Source organism: Arachis hypogaea, chromosome 14 (genome assembly GCF_003086295.3).
Source record: "Arachis hypogaea cultivar Tifrunner chromosome 14, arahy.Tifrunner.gnm2.J5K5, whole genome shotgun sequence".
NCBI classification, from domain to species: Eukaryota; Viridiplantae; Streptophyta; class Magnoliopsida; order Fabales; family Fabaceae; genus Arachis; species Arachis hypogaea.
Genome location: NC_092049.1, coordinates 133,965,606 through 133,978,111, shown reverse-complemented (window position 1 = coordinate 133,978,111; position 12,506 = coordinate 133,965,606). Strand labels below are relative to the sequence as shown.

The 12,506-nt window shown below is 35.9% G+C and overlaps 2 protein-coding genes across 2 annotated transcripts; both read right to left on the bottom strand.

The window, feature by feature from the left end:
• Nucleotides 1-4,420: 4,420 nt before the first annotated feature.
• Nucleotides 4,421-8,100, bottom strand: LOC140178426 (protein FAR-RED IMPAIRED RESPONSE 1-like). The gene is made up of 5 exons (XM_072215489.1): nt 7,823-8,100; nt 7,658-7,738; nt 6,016-7,296; nt 4,993-5,927; nt 4,421-4,907 (listed from the first exon to the last, which is right to left on the bottom strand). The coding sequence occupies exons 3-5, from the start codon at nt 6,536-6,538 to the stop codon at nt 4,791-4,793; spliced, it is 1,575 nt and encodes a 524-aa protein (XP_072071590.1). The 5' UTR covers nt 6,539-7,296; nt 7,658-7,738; nt 7,823-8,100; the 3' UTR covers nt 4,421-4,790.
• Nucleotides 8,101-8,800: 700 nt separating this feature from the next.
• LOC112744314 (acyl carrier protein 1, mitochondrial) lies at nt 8,801-11,986 on the bottom strand. Its single transcript, XM_025793895.2, has 2 exons — nt 11,626-11,986; nt 8,801-9,205 (listed from the first exon to the last, which is right to left on the bottom strand). The coding sequence occupies exons 1-2, from the start codon at nt 11,821-11,823 to the stop codon at nt 9,029-9,031; spliced, it is 375 nt and encodes a 124-aa protein (XP_025649680.1). The 5' UTR covers nt 11,824-11,986; the 3' UTR covers nt 8,801-9,028.
• Between the last annotated feature and the right edge of the window lie 520 nt (nt 11,987-12,506).

The following is a 12,506-nucleotide window of genomic DNA, read 5'->3' as shown; positions in this document are numbered from 1 at the left end:
TGTATATTTATTTATCTGAATGCTGCTAAATAAATTATCTGATGTTTCAGAGGATTGTAAACATGGCACAAACAAGAGAGAAAATGAAAAAAATAGTAAAAACAGAAAAAAAAAACAACAAATCAAAAAAACAAAAAAAAAAGAAGGCAAGTTCAACATCATCTTCGGAGGAAGAAACAACTACTGACAGTGACAGTTCTACCTCTGAGTCTGAGACTCAAGAAGACTCAGAGGATTCACCAAGAAAACACCCCAGCAAAAAGGGGAAAAAGTAAGTACCATACTTGGGTGTAATTTCTTTGTCGAGTTGGGTGTATTTTTTGAAAACATTTGGGTATATTTTGTTGATCAAGTTGGGTGTATGTAGTTTATTAAGTTGGGTGTATTTTGTTTGCTACGTTGGGTGTAAATTGTCCATTCAGTTGGGTGTATCTTGTGCATTCATTTGGGTGTATTTTATATCTTTAGTATGTTCTAAATAATGATTGTTTGCCTTACAGAATGGACTCCAAAAAAAGAAAGAAGAGTCAAGAGGTTTCAGAATCTGAATCTGAATCAACTGATGAGTAATGTTCTGAAATTATTACTCCTTTCTTTTAGCTTCATTATAAAGATTTCGTGTATTAACTGAAGTGTCTCTTATTAACTTATAGAAGTGAAGAATCATCACCAGTGGAGAAGCAAAAGAAAAATAAAAAAACAAAAAGAACACCAAAAAATAAGCACTTCTTTGGATAATATTCTGTGATAAAATTAATTTTTTATTTTTGATTCATACTTTTTTTTTCCACCCAAAACACAATCCAAAAAGAAAAAAGTTGTTGTTGAGCATTCATCTCCTGAAGAAGATCAATACTTTGATGGGTACAGTACCTCGTAAGCTATATTACCGTTTATCATCATAATTATTTATGTTAACATCTTCTTTTATAAATGTAGTGAGAGATATGAAATATCAAGTGAAGATCTAGATGAATTGCTAAGGGAAAACGATAAAAAATCTGCTGCAGAGGGGTATGTCTTGTTGGGGTGTATATTTCAGATTTTAGTGTGTTTTCTTTGCTAATAATTGTTTCTGGTTTCGCAGAGAGAACGAAGCTGACCTGCGATCGACAGAAGGTCGCTATGTCTCCTTTGAAACGTAAGAAGCTTTATTTAATAAAATCTTGTTATCATGATTTGGGTGTATTTTGTTGATCAAGTTGGGTGTATGTTGTTTATTAAGTTGGGTGTATTTTGTTTGTTGTGTTGGGTGTATTTCGTTTGTTGTGTTGGGTGTATATTGTCCATTTAGTTGGTTGTATCTTGTGCATTCATTTGGGTCTATTTTATACCTGTATCATATTTTGTCTGAATAACATGAAATCTGTTTAGAATACCGGCTGTGAACTTGGGAAGTGATGATCCTTCCTCTCAAGGAGGCACAGAACAAAGTAGTGTAAACAAGCCTGCAGAGAGCATGTAATTTCTCTTTCAAATAACCGTTACTTCTGTTCTTCTATTACTTTCTACTTCTAATTCTGTATATATTTTTTTTAGAAAAAAAAGCCCTTTATTATTTTATTCAAGAAAAAAAAGGCAGAAAAAAAAAGCAAAAACTGCAAGTATGTAAGTTCTCAAAAAACAAAGCTTGTCTTCTTTTTTAATTGTTCGGGTGTATTTTTTGACTTTCTTTGGGTGTATTTTAGGTTGAGTCCGGTTCAACAGTCAGCCAGTGAGCCGGCTGATTCGAATATGATGGTTGTGAGGGAACAGACACCGTCGGATGCGCTTGTAATGTGAGTTTTTCAAGAATATTTCAACCTTATAACCTTATTATTTTCAAAGGCGTTATTAACCTTTCATTTTTCTTCTTGTTTAGAGTTCCGATTCAAGTTTTTGTGCCAATGTCCCAAACAACCACTGTGCCGGAACTTGAAGAAACACCTGAGACAGCTTTTGAACCAACCCCTCTGCTACAGATTGAAGGAACTACAGAAACGTAAGAATTAGTATTGGGTGTATATTTGTTTAGAGTTTGGGTGTATTTTTTGTAACAGTTTGGGTGTATATTGTTCCTGAGTAGTTTTTTTTACGCCATGATTAATTTTGTGTAACTGTGCAGCACTCCTGAACCCCTCCAACAACTTGAAGAAACCACACCCACGCTTCCCCCAGCTCCATCTAAAATGTAAGTTCATCAGACTAAAATCAATCTTTACTTATCATTCGTATATTCTTATTCTTATAATACGTTATACATGATGACGTAGTCATCCAGACGCAGAAGACGTTGCTGCCCTGATGATGATGGCACGGACAGCATCCTATGTTCCTAAAACAGATCCAGTGCCATCATTCAGCCTTGGCTTGACTGATTCAAGCCAAGAAGAAGCAGCAACGCAGGAGGGAGCGTCAACGTAGGAGACAAAAAGGGCAAAATCTCCAGAAACTGCAAATTTGCTAGAACAATTAGAGGATTTGGTACAAAAAAATAGCAAGCAATGCGGTGAAAGAAGAAAGTAAAAGTCCACAAATTCAAAAGGAGACTGGGGGAGAAAGTTCTGGGAAGTTTGAAACTCCTGAGGGAATAAATCAGATTACGGATGATATGAAAGAAAAGTGCTACATCTAGGGGACGCGACTGAAGACATACGCAGATGGCGGTACTAACGAGTATGACCACATGTGCACACTGATTGACCAAGATAATTACATTTTAAATAGAATGCACCTTGCATCCCTCCAGGCAGAAAGTTATATAGAATCTGAGGTAATGTTAGAATAACATTAATGTTTTTACACCAAAGTTTACTGCAATGTTTATTAATGTAAATTGATATCAGCATATATTTCTAGATTGTATCTGCCATGTGCCTCATCCTCAATCAGAAAAATGATAAAAGGTTTCAAGAACAAGTATACTGTCTCCTCCCCGATATTGTGGTAAGTGTTACTTCTACAAATTTTGGGTGTATTTTGTTTATTAAGTTGGGTATATTTACGTTCGATTAGGTGTAAGTTGTGTAATCATTTGGGTGTATTTAACGTATTCACTTGGGTGTATTTTCAGTATTTTATTTGTTGTTTCACAATTGTTGCAGAACATGGCCCTTTCGAAGCACCCAAAGGGGGAATTCATATCATCTAAAACCAATAAAGAATTCAGGGTGGAAGACTACCCGTGTTTTATTCCCTTCATAGATGCAAAAAAATTAACTTCGCATCCATATGTAAGTTTTCATTTGCTAAATTTGTTAGTACCATTCTTTACTTATATGCCAAATAAAATAACACACTGTTGAAATGTGGCAATCCTTCAGATTTTTGCACCTGTTTGCTACTCGGGCCATTGGTGGTTATGGGTGATTGATACAACAAAGCGGAGATTTCATATACTTGACCCGCTACACAAGAAAGCTCCAAGCGATGAGAGAAAGCAGCATAATAAATTCACTGTAAGTTGCCTCTGTGTTTTTTACTTTAATAGATAGGTGTATTTCAGTTCAATATAAGGTGTATGTATGTTTTGCTTTGGGTGTAATTATGTTTTCCTTTGAGTGTAATTTCTTTGTCGAGTTGGGTGTATTTTGTGGAACCATTTGGGTGTATTTTGTTGATCAAGTTGGGTGTATGTTGTTTATTAAGTTGGGTGTATTTCGTTTGTTGTGTTGGGTGTATTACTGATTTGTTTTGGTATTTAAAGGATATGTAATTTCAAGATTGAGAGCATATGCCGGCGGAAAATCTCTGAAGAAAGATGAGAAGGAGAAGGAAATTAAAGCATCATATGTTAAAATATCAGGCCAAAAATCAAGGTATAAATTTGTGACTCTGAACATTAAACTTTCCTAAATGAGATTTGTAATTTATTTTCTTCGTTTTCAGCTATGACTGCGCTATCTACGTTATGAAGTGGCTTGAGTTAATTGAGCCGGAAAACATTAAAAAGGGAAAATATGAATGGGATAATTGGAAACAGGTAACTGTCTTTAGAACTATATAACTCTGTATTACTTTACTGAACTAATATTGCTGTTTAAACAGAATATACTTTTTAATTGTAGGAGGAGGTGGACCACTATAGAGTGGAGTATGCTTCGCGGATACTATTCAGTGAAATGAATAAAGAGAGAGATCAAGCAATTAGAGAGAGTAATGCAATAAGGCTGTCGAAGCCATCCTCTGTATTATTGAGTCCGTTTTGTCAGATAAATTCTACTGATATAGAAACTGCGTAATCCAACTGCTAGGTAGTTTGTAAATTAAACAAATGCTGTAAAAATTTGCCATTTAAAAACAACTTCTATTCAATGAAATTTTTTTCCATAGTTAAACTATCTGTGCTGTTAAACTGTCTATGCTGTATTACAGGTGGTAAAATATGAAGGAAAACATCAAGGCAGATATAAAAACAAATTATAAACTTTTACACCCAACGGAAGTTTAATATACACCCAAGATTGCTTAAAATATACACCCAAACTGTCTGTGCTGTTAAAATGCCTGTGCTGTATTCAAAATGTATGAATTACAGGTACTAAAATATGAAGAAAAACATCAAATCAAATATACACCCATAACCTGCGAATTTTTACACCCAAATAAAGTTGAATATACACCCTGAAATCTATCCCCCCTTGATGCTTTGAGATTAAAACCCTGAACCCTAAACACTTAAAACCTAAACCCTTACTGCTAACCTATAAACCCTAAAACGCAAATATTATATATATGTATCTATATGTAAATTGTGAATTAACAAAAATACACCCAAAAGAACAGTGCTTTTACACCCATATTCTGTAAAACTATACACCCAAAGAGTTATCCCCTGCTGCTGGTACCCTGAACTGATAATTCATAACATGTCCTTGATATTGGCTGTAATTTGAATGCACCACTGATGCAGCATCAAACAGGTTTATCTGCATATAACACTCACATATTAGCTAAACTATTAACGAGAAAAATAAACTAAATCGCCACAAATTTAAAGAACATTACTTTTACCTCGCTTAAAACTTTCGTCTTTTTCTTCTTCGTGGCATTTGCAATCTGTTTCTCCAACTTTGAACCTAGCCTATTTTTTGGACGTCCTCTTGTTCGAATCCTTGGCGGGCTTTGAAGCTCGTTAACGGATTCCAAGTTGGCGTCTTCGTGGGATAAAGAAGATGTCTCATTCCTTTTGGCTTTTAATGATTCCATCTCAGCCATGACGTTATCGTACGCACGGTGCAGAATTGCAGTCAGCTCCTCTGATTCGGATGCAAATTCGCAAATATTTTGCGAACGAAAAACCAATTGGTCAAACCTCTTGCTTCTTGGCTCCATCAGTGGTTCGTCGTGGCTGCTCTTGATGTGTGTGTGTCGCCTCTTTACCTTCTTGCTCCATCGTTCCAGTATATATCTAGGTGATACTTGGCTTACTTGTTCGAAGCTTAACATGCGTATTGCGTGATGACACAGTATCCCTCTCGACTCGAAAAATAAGCATTGGCATTTTACCTCGGCTGCAACTGAGTCGTAAGTAACCACAAACTTGTTGAATATTGAGCTGGAAACTTGTTCTCCGACTTTGTATACTGAATAGCCTAGAGCGGAATTCGTTAATCTGGTGATGCAATTCGCCTTTCCTCTGAATTGCGCTTGGACTTCCCTAAACTTTTGATGAGTGTACGCATCTTGAAACTGAGCTTCAATGGAGGATTTGGTTGCACACGGTATAACCGTATGAAAATCTGCAGCATCTGATTCTCTCTCTGCTTGCTCCCTGCTTCCGAGGCAATTATCGTATTGTTTGACGAACTGAATAAGCGAGCTGTTTCGGGTGATAAACTTGTTAAAAAATGAATGCATGATCTCGCTCCTTTGTGTGCTTCTCATCCCTGCCCAAAAGTGATGATCCAGATAGATAGGAACCCATATGTGACGGTCTTCATACAGATCTGCAAAATACACCCAAACACAGACTATAAATACACCCGATAAAACATGCAATTTACACCTCTACTGCAGATTTTAAAAAAACATTACCTGAAAGCCACTTGTTGTCCACAAGACCAAAATTGAGCAGAAAATCATTCCAATTCCTATCGAATGAGTCTTTGCTATGAGAGTTCCAAACAACTTGGCTCATTTCTTGTTCAATATCGGCATGTCCCTTGTACCCGTTTAATTTGCTTGGAATCTTCTTCATGATGTGCCAAATACACCAACGGTGAATTGTTGTTGGCATACAGGCCTCTAAAGCCCTTTTCATTGATGCGCATTGATCGGTGAGAAACCCTTTCGGAGCGTTTCCTCCCATGCAACGAAGCCAACATTGAAATAACCATTTGAATGATTCAATTTCTTCGTTTTTCATCAAAGAGCATCCGAGAAGTGTTGACTGACCGTGGTGATTCACCCCGACAAAAGAACCACAGACCAAATTATACCTGAAACAAATTACCATAGTGCAGAATGCAAAATCATTAGGTACACCCCAACAAATGCTTCGTATACACCCAAACAAACAGCCAATATACACCTCTGCTGCGGATTCATAAAAATACATTAATTTAGCATCATAAATAGGGGCAGTTTGTTATCTGTTTGTATTGTAGGTGGTGTCGAATGAAATGACGTCTCCGAAATACTCAAAGGCAGCTCTGCTTCTTGCATGGCCCAAAAAGCCAGCTTAATCGATTGATCATCCTCGAGTTTGAGCTCAAAAAAGAAATTCTGATTCTTCTCTTTCATTCTTAACAAATATTTCCCGAATTCCTTTGCATCTTCTTGTTCGGAAACATTCCGCACTTCCCTGGTAATGTAATTCCTCACGTCCTTTTTGATAAAATTTAACTCGCGGTGACCCCCGGCAGCCGCAACAAATGATTGGTAGGTTTTGCTTGGTCTGATACCGGCATCCTCGTTATTCTCTATTGTACGACGAATGGACATGCTTAGTTTCCTGTGCTGTTTGAGCATCTCTGCTTTACTTGGACAGCAGGGGTGTGAATGATCCAGCACAACCTTTGAAATGATCCAAGCACTGACATCCTTCAATGTGTGTATATAAATTCTTGCAGGACAGTTTAAACCGGCTGTCGGATTGGTCTTCTCGGTCGGAGATATTTTAGATTTCCATTTTCCCTCTCTGCTACATGTAATCAGTTGATTCTTAATCTCGTTTCCCTTCCTATTTGTGCTCCGAACTCTTGTAGAGAAACCTGCAGCCTTGGCGTAGTTCCTGTAAAATTTTCCAGCATCTTCAAGGGTGGTAAAGGTCATTCCAACCTTCGGAACAAGCTGATCATCAACAACCGAGAGAGGCTGTAGAATACACCATGTCAAAAACTGTAAATACACCCATAGATATGATTCAAATACACCAAATCATGTCTGATATGATACACCCGAACTGCAACAACTCAAATAAAATGACAACAAAAGCCATAAACTGTAAATACATAGGCTGCAGAATACACCATGTCAAAAACTAAAAACACACACAATCATGCCTGATATAATACACCTGAACAACAACAACTCAATTAAAATAACAGAAAAAGCAGTAAAGTGTAAATACACCCACACTTCTAGCAAAAAAACACCCAAAAAAGATCTTATCTACACCCGAACGTCTGCTATAAATTCCAGATAATTAATCAAAACTAATACATTACATTCAAACCTCAGGAACTTCGTTAGATTCAAATTCATAGTCCACTTCGCCTGGATTCAGCTGACAATCTGAGGTTGAATCATCCATTATCTTCAAAACGAGTTCAAACTTTGATTTCAGAAAACGAAAAATCAAATAGGAAACGAAGCTCGAGTTAGAGAGAGAGGAACTAACGTAAATGACGAAGAAGAAGAAGAAACGAGTGAGAAAGGAGGGGAAAAGAACGATCGAAGAAACCAGGGGAAGCTTCGCGAGAAGAAGAACGAGCAAATCTGCTGTGCAAATAACGAAAACGAAGAAGGAAACAAATCTTCTAAATTTGGTAATTAGATATACGCGGGATCCTATATAGCGCGTGCATACAACGTAACCCTTGGAGCGCGTTTTGGGGTTTTATTTGTTCATGAACTTGTAAACCATACAAGCCATTAGGGCTTGTATGCGGAGCTTTTCTGCAAAAAAAATTGGCCAAAATTTATCTTATTTATCATTTATTAATTCTAGCAACAATTAATGAATGCTAAATAAAGCAATTTCTGACCTTTTTTTTTTTTTACTCCTAGCAGTACTTATGGATGAATTTTTTATATCATTTTCGATGGGTTTTGAAATCAAAATCCATGTTTGCCAAAGTAACTCTTGATTACTTTCATTGGTATTTTTACATTAAGACTTAGATAATTTTGTTCTACTTATTTTCACATTATTTCATTGGTGTTTTCATCTATTATTAATTTTAACCCATAAACACAGCCTTAAAGGTTAAAATCTAAAGGAAGCTATCTGCTTTACAAGTCTACAATGTTAGTTCAGGAAGAAAGGAACTCCATTCAAGAAAGTTTCCACAGTAACTTTGTCCAAACTTTTTACTAGAGTAAATTACACCAACCTTTCTTGAAATTAGGTGATATCACACATGATAGCACTCAACTTGTAGAAGTATACACTAATTTGCCTGGGATTTAAGTTATATGATACTCAGCACCCTTGCATTTATAGCATAAGACAATAACCTCTCTAGGGGTTAGTGTAAGCATTAGAAATCAAATGGTCCTGTGTGTAATATCACCTAACTTAGAGCATTTAAAATCTAGCACCTAGCAGATCCTAGATCTTGCAAAAGTAGAAATCAGAACTTCAAAGTCCAAATCATGGTCCTTCAAAAACTCAGTAGGAGTTCCTCATTGACAAATTCCTTTCCAAATTCCAAACAATTCACATTATTTTCAACAACCAGCCCCTTCACTCCAATTTAAATGCAAAGTGGAGATTACAAACAGCGACCGGATTCCGGAAACACCAAGTGAAAGTAGAGGGGGAAGTGTTGCATTGATGCTTACAGTTCAACATGAAACCAAAAAATAGGAAAGGACACACTAATTAACTAGCCATGGGGTGGTTAGAAATGTACTCAATAGCAAGATTGCAGGAGTCAATCTTCTCGGCTTCCTTGTCTGGGATCTCGAGCTTGAACTCCTCTTCCAGCGCCATCACAATTTCCACAGTGTCCAAGCTATCTAAACCCAAATCCTTCTCGAAATGTACATTTGGAGTCACCTGAGACACAGGAGGAAGCAGTAAACGCAAATTGTTATCGACAATACAACGCTTCCTACTCACAAGAGAGCAGCATGACCAACTATGTAAGAACAGAAGGAGATGCATCAAAATCAAGATAAGGAGGACATTAGCAGTATTTTATATAGGAATGAATAATGAAGCACAATTGTTGGAAATCTCCCAAATGAAAATTAGCATAGTAAATATCCAAATTGGTTTTCAAGGAATTCCAAATCAGACACTTTGCTCCCCAACAAATTTTTGCTCTCTAAAAATCTTCAAGAATTAACCTCGTAAGATAGATTGATCCCTCCGTTAATTTAAAAAAGAACTAATTTGTGTTGTAATGATACTTTATAGAAACCTAATTGTCTTATAAAAAAATTTGTTAAGGTCTTATTTGTTCAACACGCATATTAAAAATTTAATTGAAAACGACGGAAGAACCAATCTACCTAACATAAGTATTTCTTGAAGATTTCTACAGTAATAAAAATTTGTTAAGAACCAGAATGTACGATCAAAAATCCTTTGGAGACTAATTTAGGTGTTAACTCAAAATGAGTATCTTTGAGAGGAACAAAAACCCAGTTCACACTTTTTCTTTAATGTTGCAGGGTATGAGTACAAATATCCAGTAAGGCGGTAACATACACACCCAGCCCCATTTAGGAAATCAAATATCTATGCTTTCATAATTTTAATACAATCTAGAAGAATACAGCTAATTTATTTTCCAATCTTAATTCGAAAGGTTTTTACTGACTTTAAGGTGTAATTGGAAGGTGGGTAGAAGGGGGGAGGGGGAAGTCCAATCAGGAAGATATAAAAATAGCCACAATAAAAGAATAAAAAGAGAAAATGCATTGAAGCAAGGAGACTGTATTCGACTCCTATACCTACAGAAACCATAATAATTTCACAAAATTGAGAACCTTTCAAACGAATATGATATTTTCCACACATTGAATCAATGATCATTTGCTATCGCCTATTGCAACTCAAGCAATCAAATGAAGGGAATTCAAGATATCTAGCTGAAACATAATAAACTAGGCATCATCCAATGTTTGGCATTTACAAATTATAATGACTCAAGACAGTATTTTGAAATAAAGATCACATTGATGTAAACTTCAAGTGTATAAGGAGTGATACAAAAGGAGTGATACAAATCATTCCTTCAATAAGCAGCAACAGTTGCTCATGATTCAGCATGTAGATGAAGCATACTTATCAAACAAACTGCTGATTGAAATATAATTTCATGTCATGAGAAAATCAAGGGACAAAAGTGCACAATAAAGTATCCACATACATATATGTATCATGGAAAAAAAGGGAAACAAGTATCTATGCACAGATGATTTTATCCAGAAAATAACAAACGAACTGGTCACCCGTTTAGGAAGACATTGATGAAAATCATAATCAAAAGACAAGAAGAAAGATAGTGTGCGCTGCATTGTGCCGAAGTTAGGAATCTAGTTTTTCCTATAACAGGACATCTGTCTCAACTGAATAATACTCTCAGATGAAAACTGCATCAAAACATTCTCTTTCACATAAGATCTCTCATAATTTCTTCAAACAGATACTACAAGATAGTTTTTGAACTAAAATTTCTGACGTAGGGATAAATCAACATATAGAGTTTTAGTATACCTATTTCTCATTTCTCACTGTAATTATGACCATAAATATCATCCAGATAATTACTGAGGTAACTTTCAAATTTCGGGGGGATCCCCTAGGATAAATCAAGAGAATGCACAATAAGATTAGTAGATTACACACACCAATTATAGAACTGAGTTTCCAAACTTTCAGAAAATCCTTTCAGCCAAATTCTACAGAAAACAATTTGCAGTACCATCAATGAGTTTTCACACCAATACTCCAAACAACAATTGTCCAATGTCCAGGAACATTTCAAATTTTGGGAAGACCCTTTTTAGCTAAATCGACAGAATAACCATTTGGGATAACAAATTAAGGCTACAAAAACCACCCAGATGATTATCGAGCTAAATTTCCAAACTTTGGAAACACCCATTTAGCAAAATAAACAAAATAACGAAAGGCAATATTCCCAATTCACATATCCTACTAATCAAGATTACAAAACACCACCCCCATGGCAATTGAGCTAAATTTCCAAATTTTGGGAGAAAAACCATTTTAATTAAACCAAAAGGATTACGCTATGGGATACCCATTACCCAAATTCCACACTAATGAACACTACCCATATATTTATCAAGGTAAAAATCCTTCTTTTTTTTGTGCGGGGGAAACCCATTTGGAAAAATCAACACTACAAAGATTTGCAATAACGAAGGGCCACGAATCATGGAACAATAAATGAAGTTATAGAGATGACAAAAAAAAATAAAGAAAAATTGAAGTGAAAGGACCTTGGAAGGATCGACTTTGGGGTAATCTCTGAGGACAGCGAGGACTCTTTCGGTGACCTCTTCTTTGGTGATGTGATCGTCGTGCGAAGACATGAAGCGGAAGGAAGCGAGCCATGGCTGTGGTTGCTTGTGATGCAGTTTTGGTGCAGTTTGGAGTGGGATGCGAACGTGGCGGAGGATGGCTGCTCTGAGTGCCATTTCTTCTTCTTTGAAGAATGAATGAGTGAGTGTCAGTGTGTTGCTGTGAGGAATTTGGGCAAAATAATAGGGCACACATCCAAGCCTGTGACTATGAGGGAAGCAGAAAGCTCAACTAGATTTGCTTTTTTTTTTTTAGGAAATGACAAATAGGTTCTTGAACTTTTGTTCCGTAGACATTTTCTTCCTTAATCATTGAAAAATATTTTTAAATACTTTCACAAAACTTGGACAGATCAGTCCTTCCGTCTATATGCCTTCGTTAGGGATTGATCCGTCCAAGTGCCTCCGTCAGAGACTGATCCGTTCAAAGTTTGTGAAGGTTAGGAATTTAAAAGTATTTTTCAATGGTCAAAGATAAAAATGTCCGTGGGACAAAAGATCAGGGATCTATTTGTCCTTTTCTCTTTTTTTTTTAGTTTCAAAACAAAAATGTACATTTTTCTCAACTGTGATCCTAAATAAAATAATTTGAACCAAAAAAAAAGTTAATAGATATTAGACAAAATAACTATCATATAATTTCGAGTAATTATCTAAATCTACCTTCAAATTTTTAATTTCAAGATACTTTAGTCTCATAATTTTTAAAATACATTAAAAAATCTTTAAAATTTAGCTACGACAGACAAATTAGTGTTCGATCATATTTTTCTGTCAATGGCGAATAAAAAATATTAACA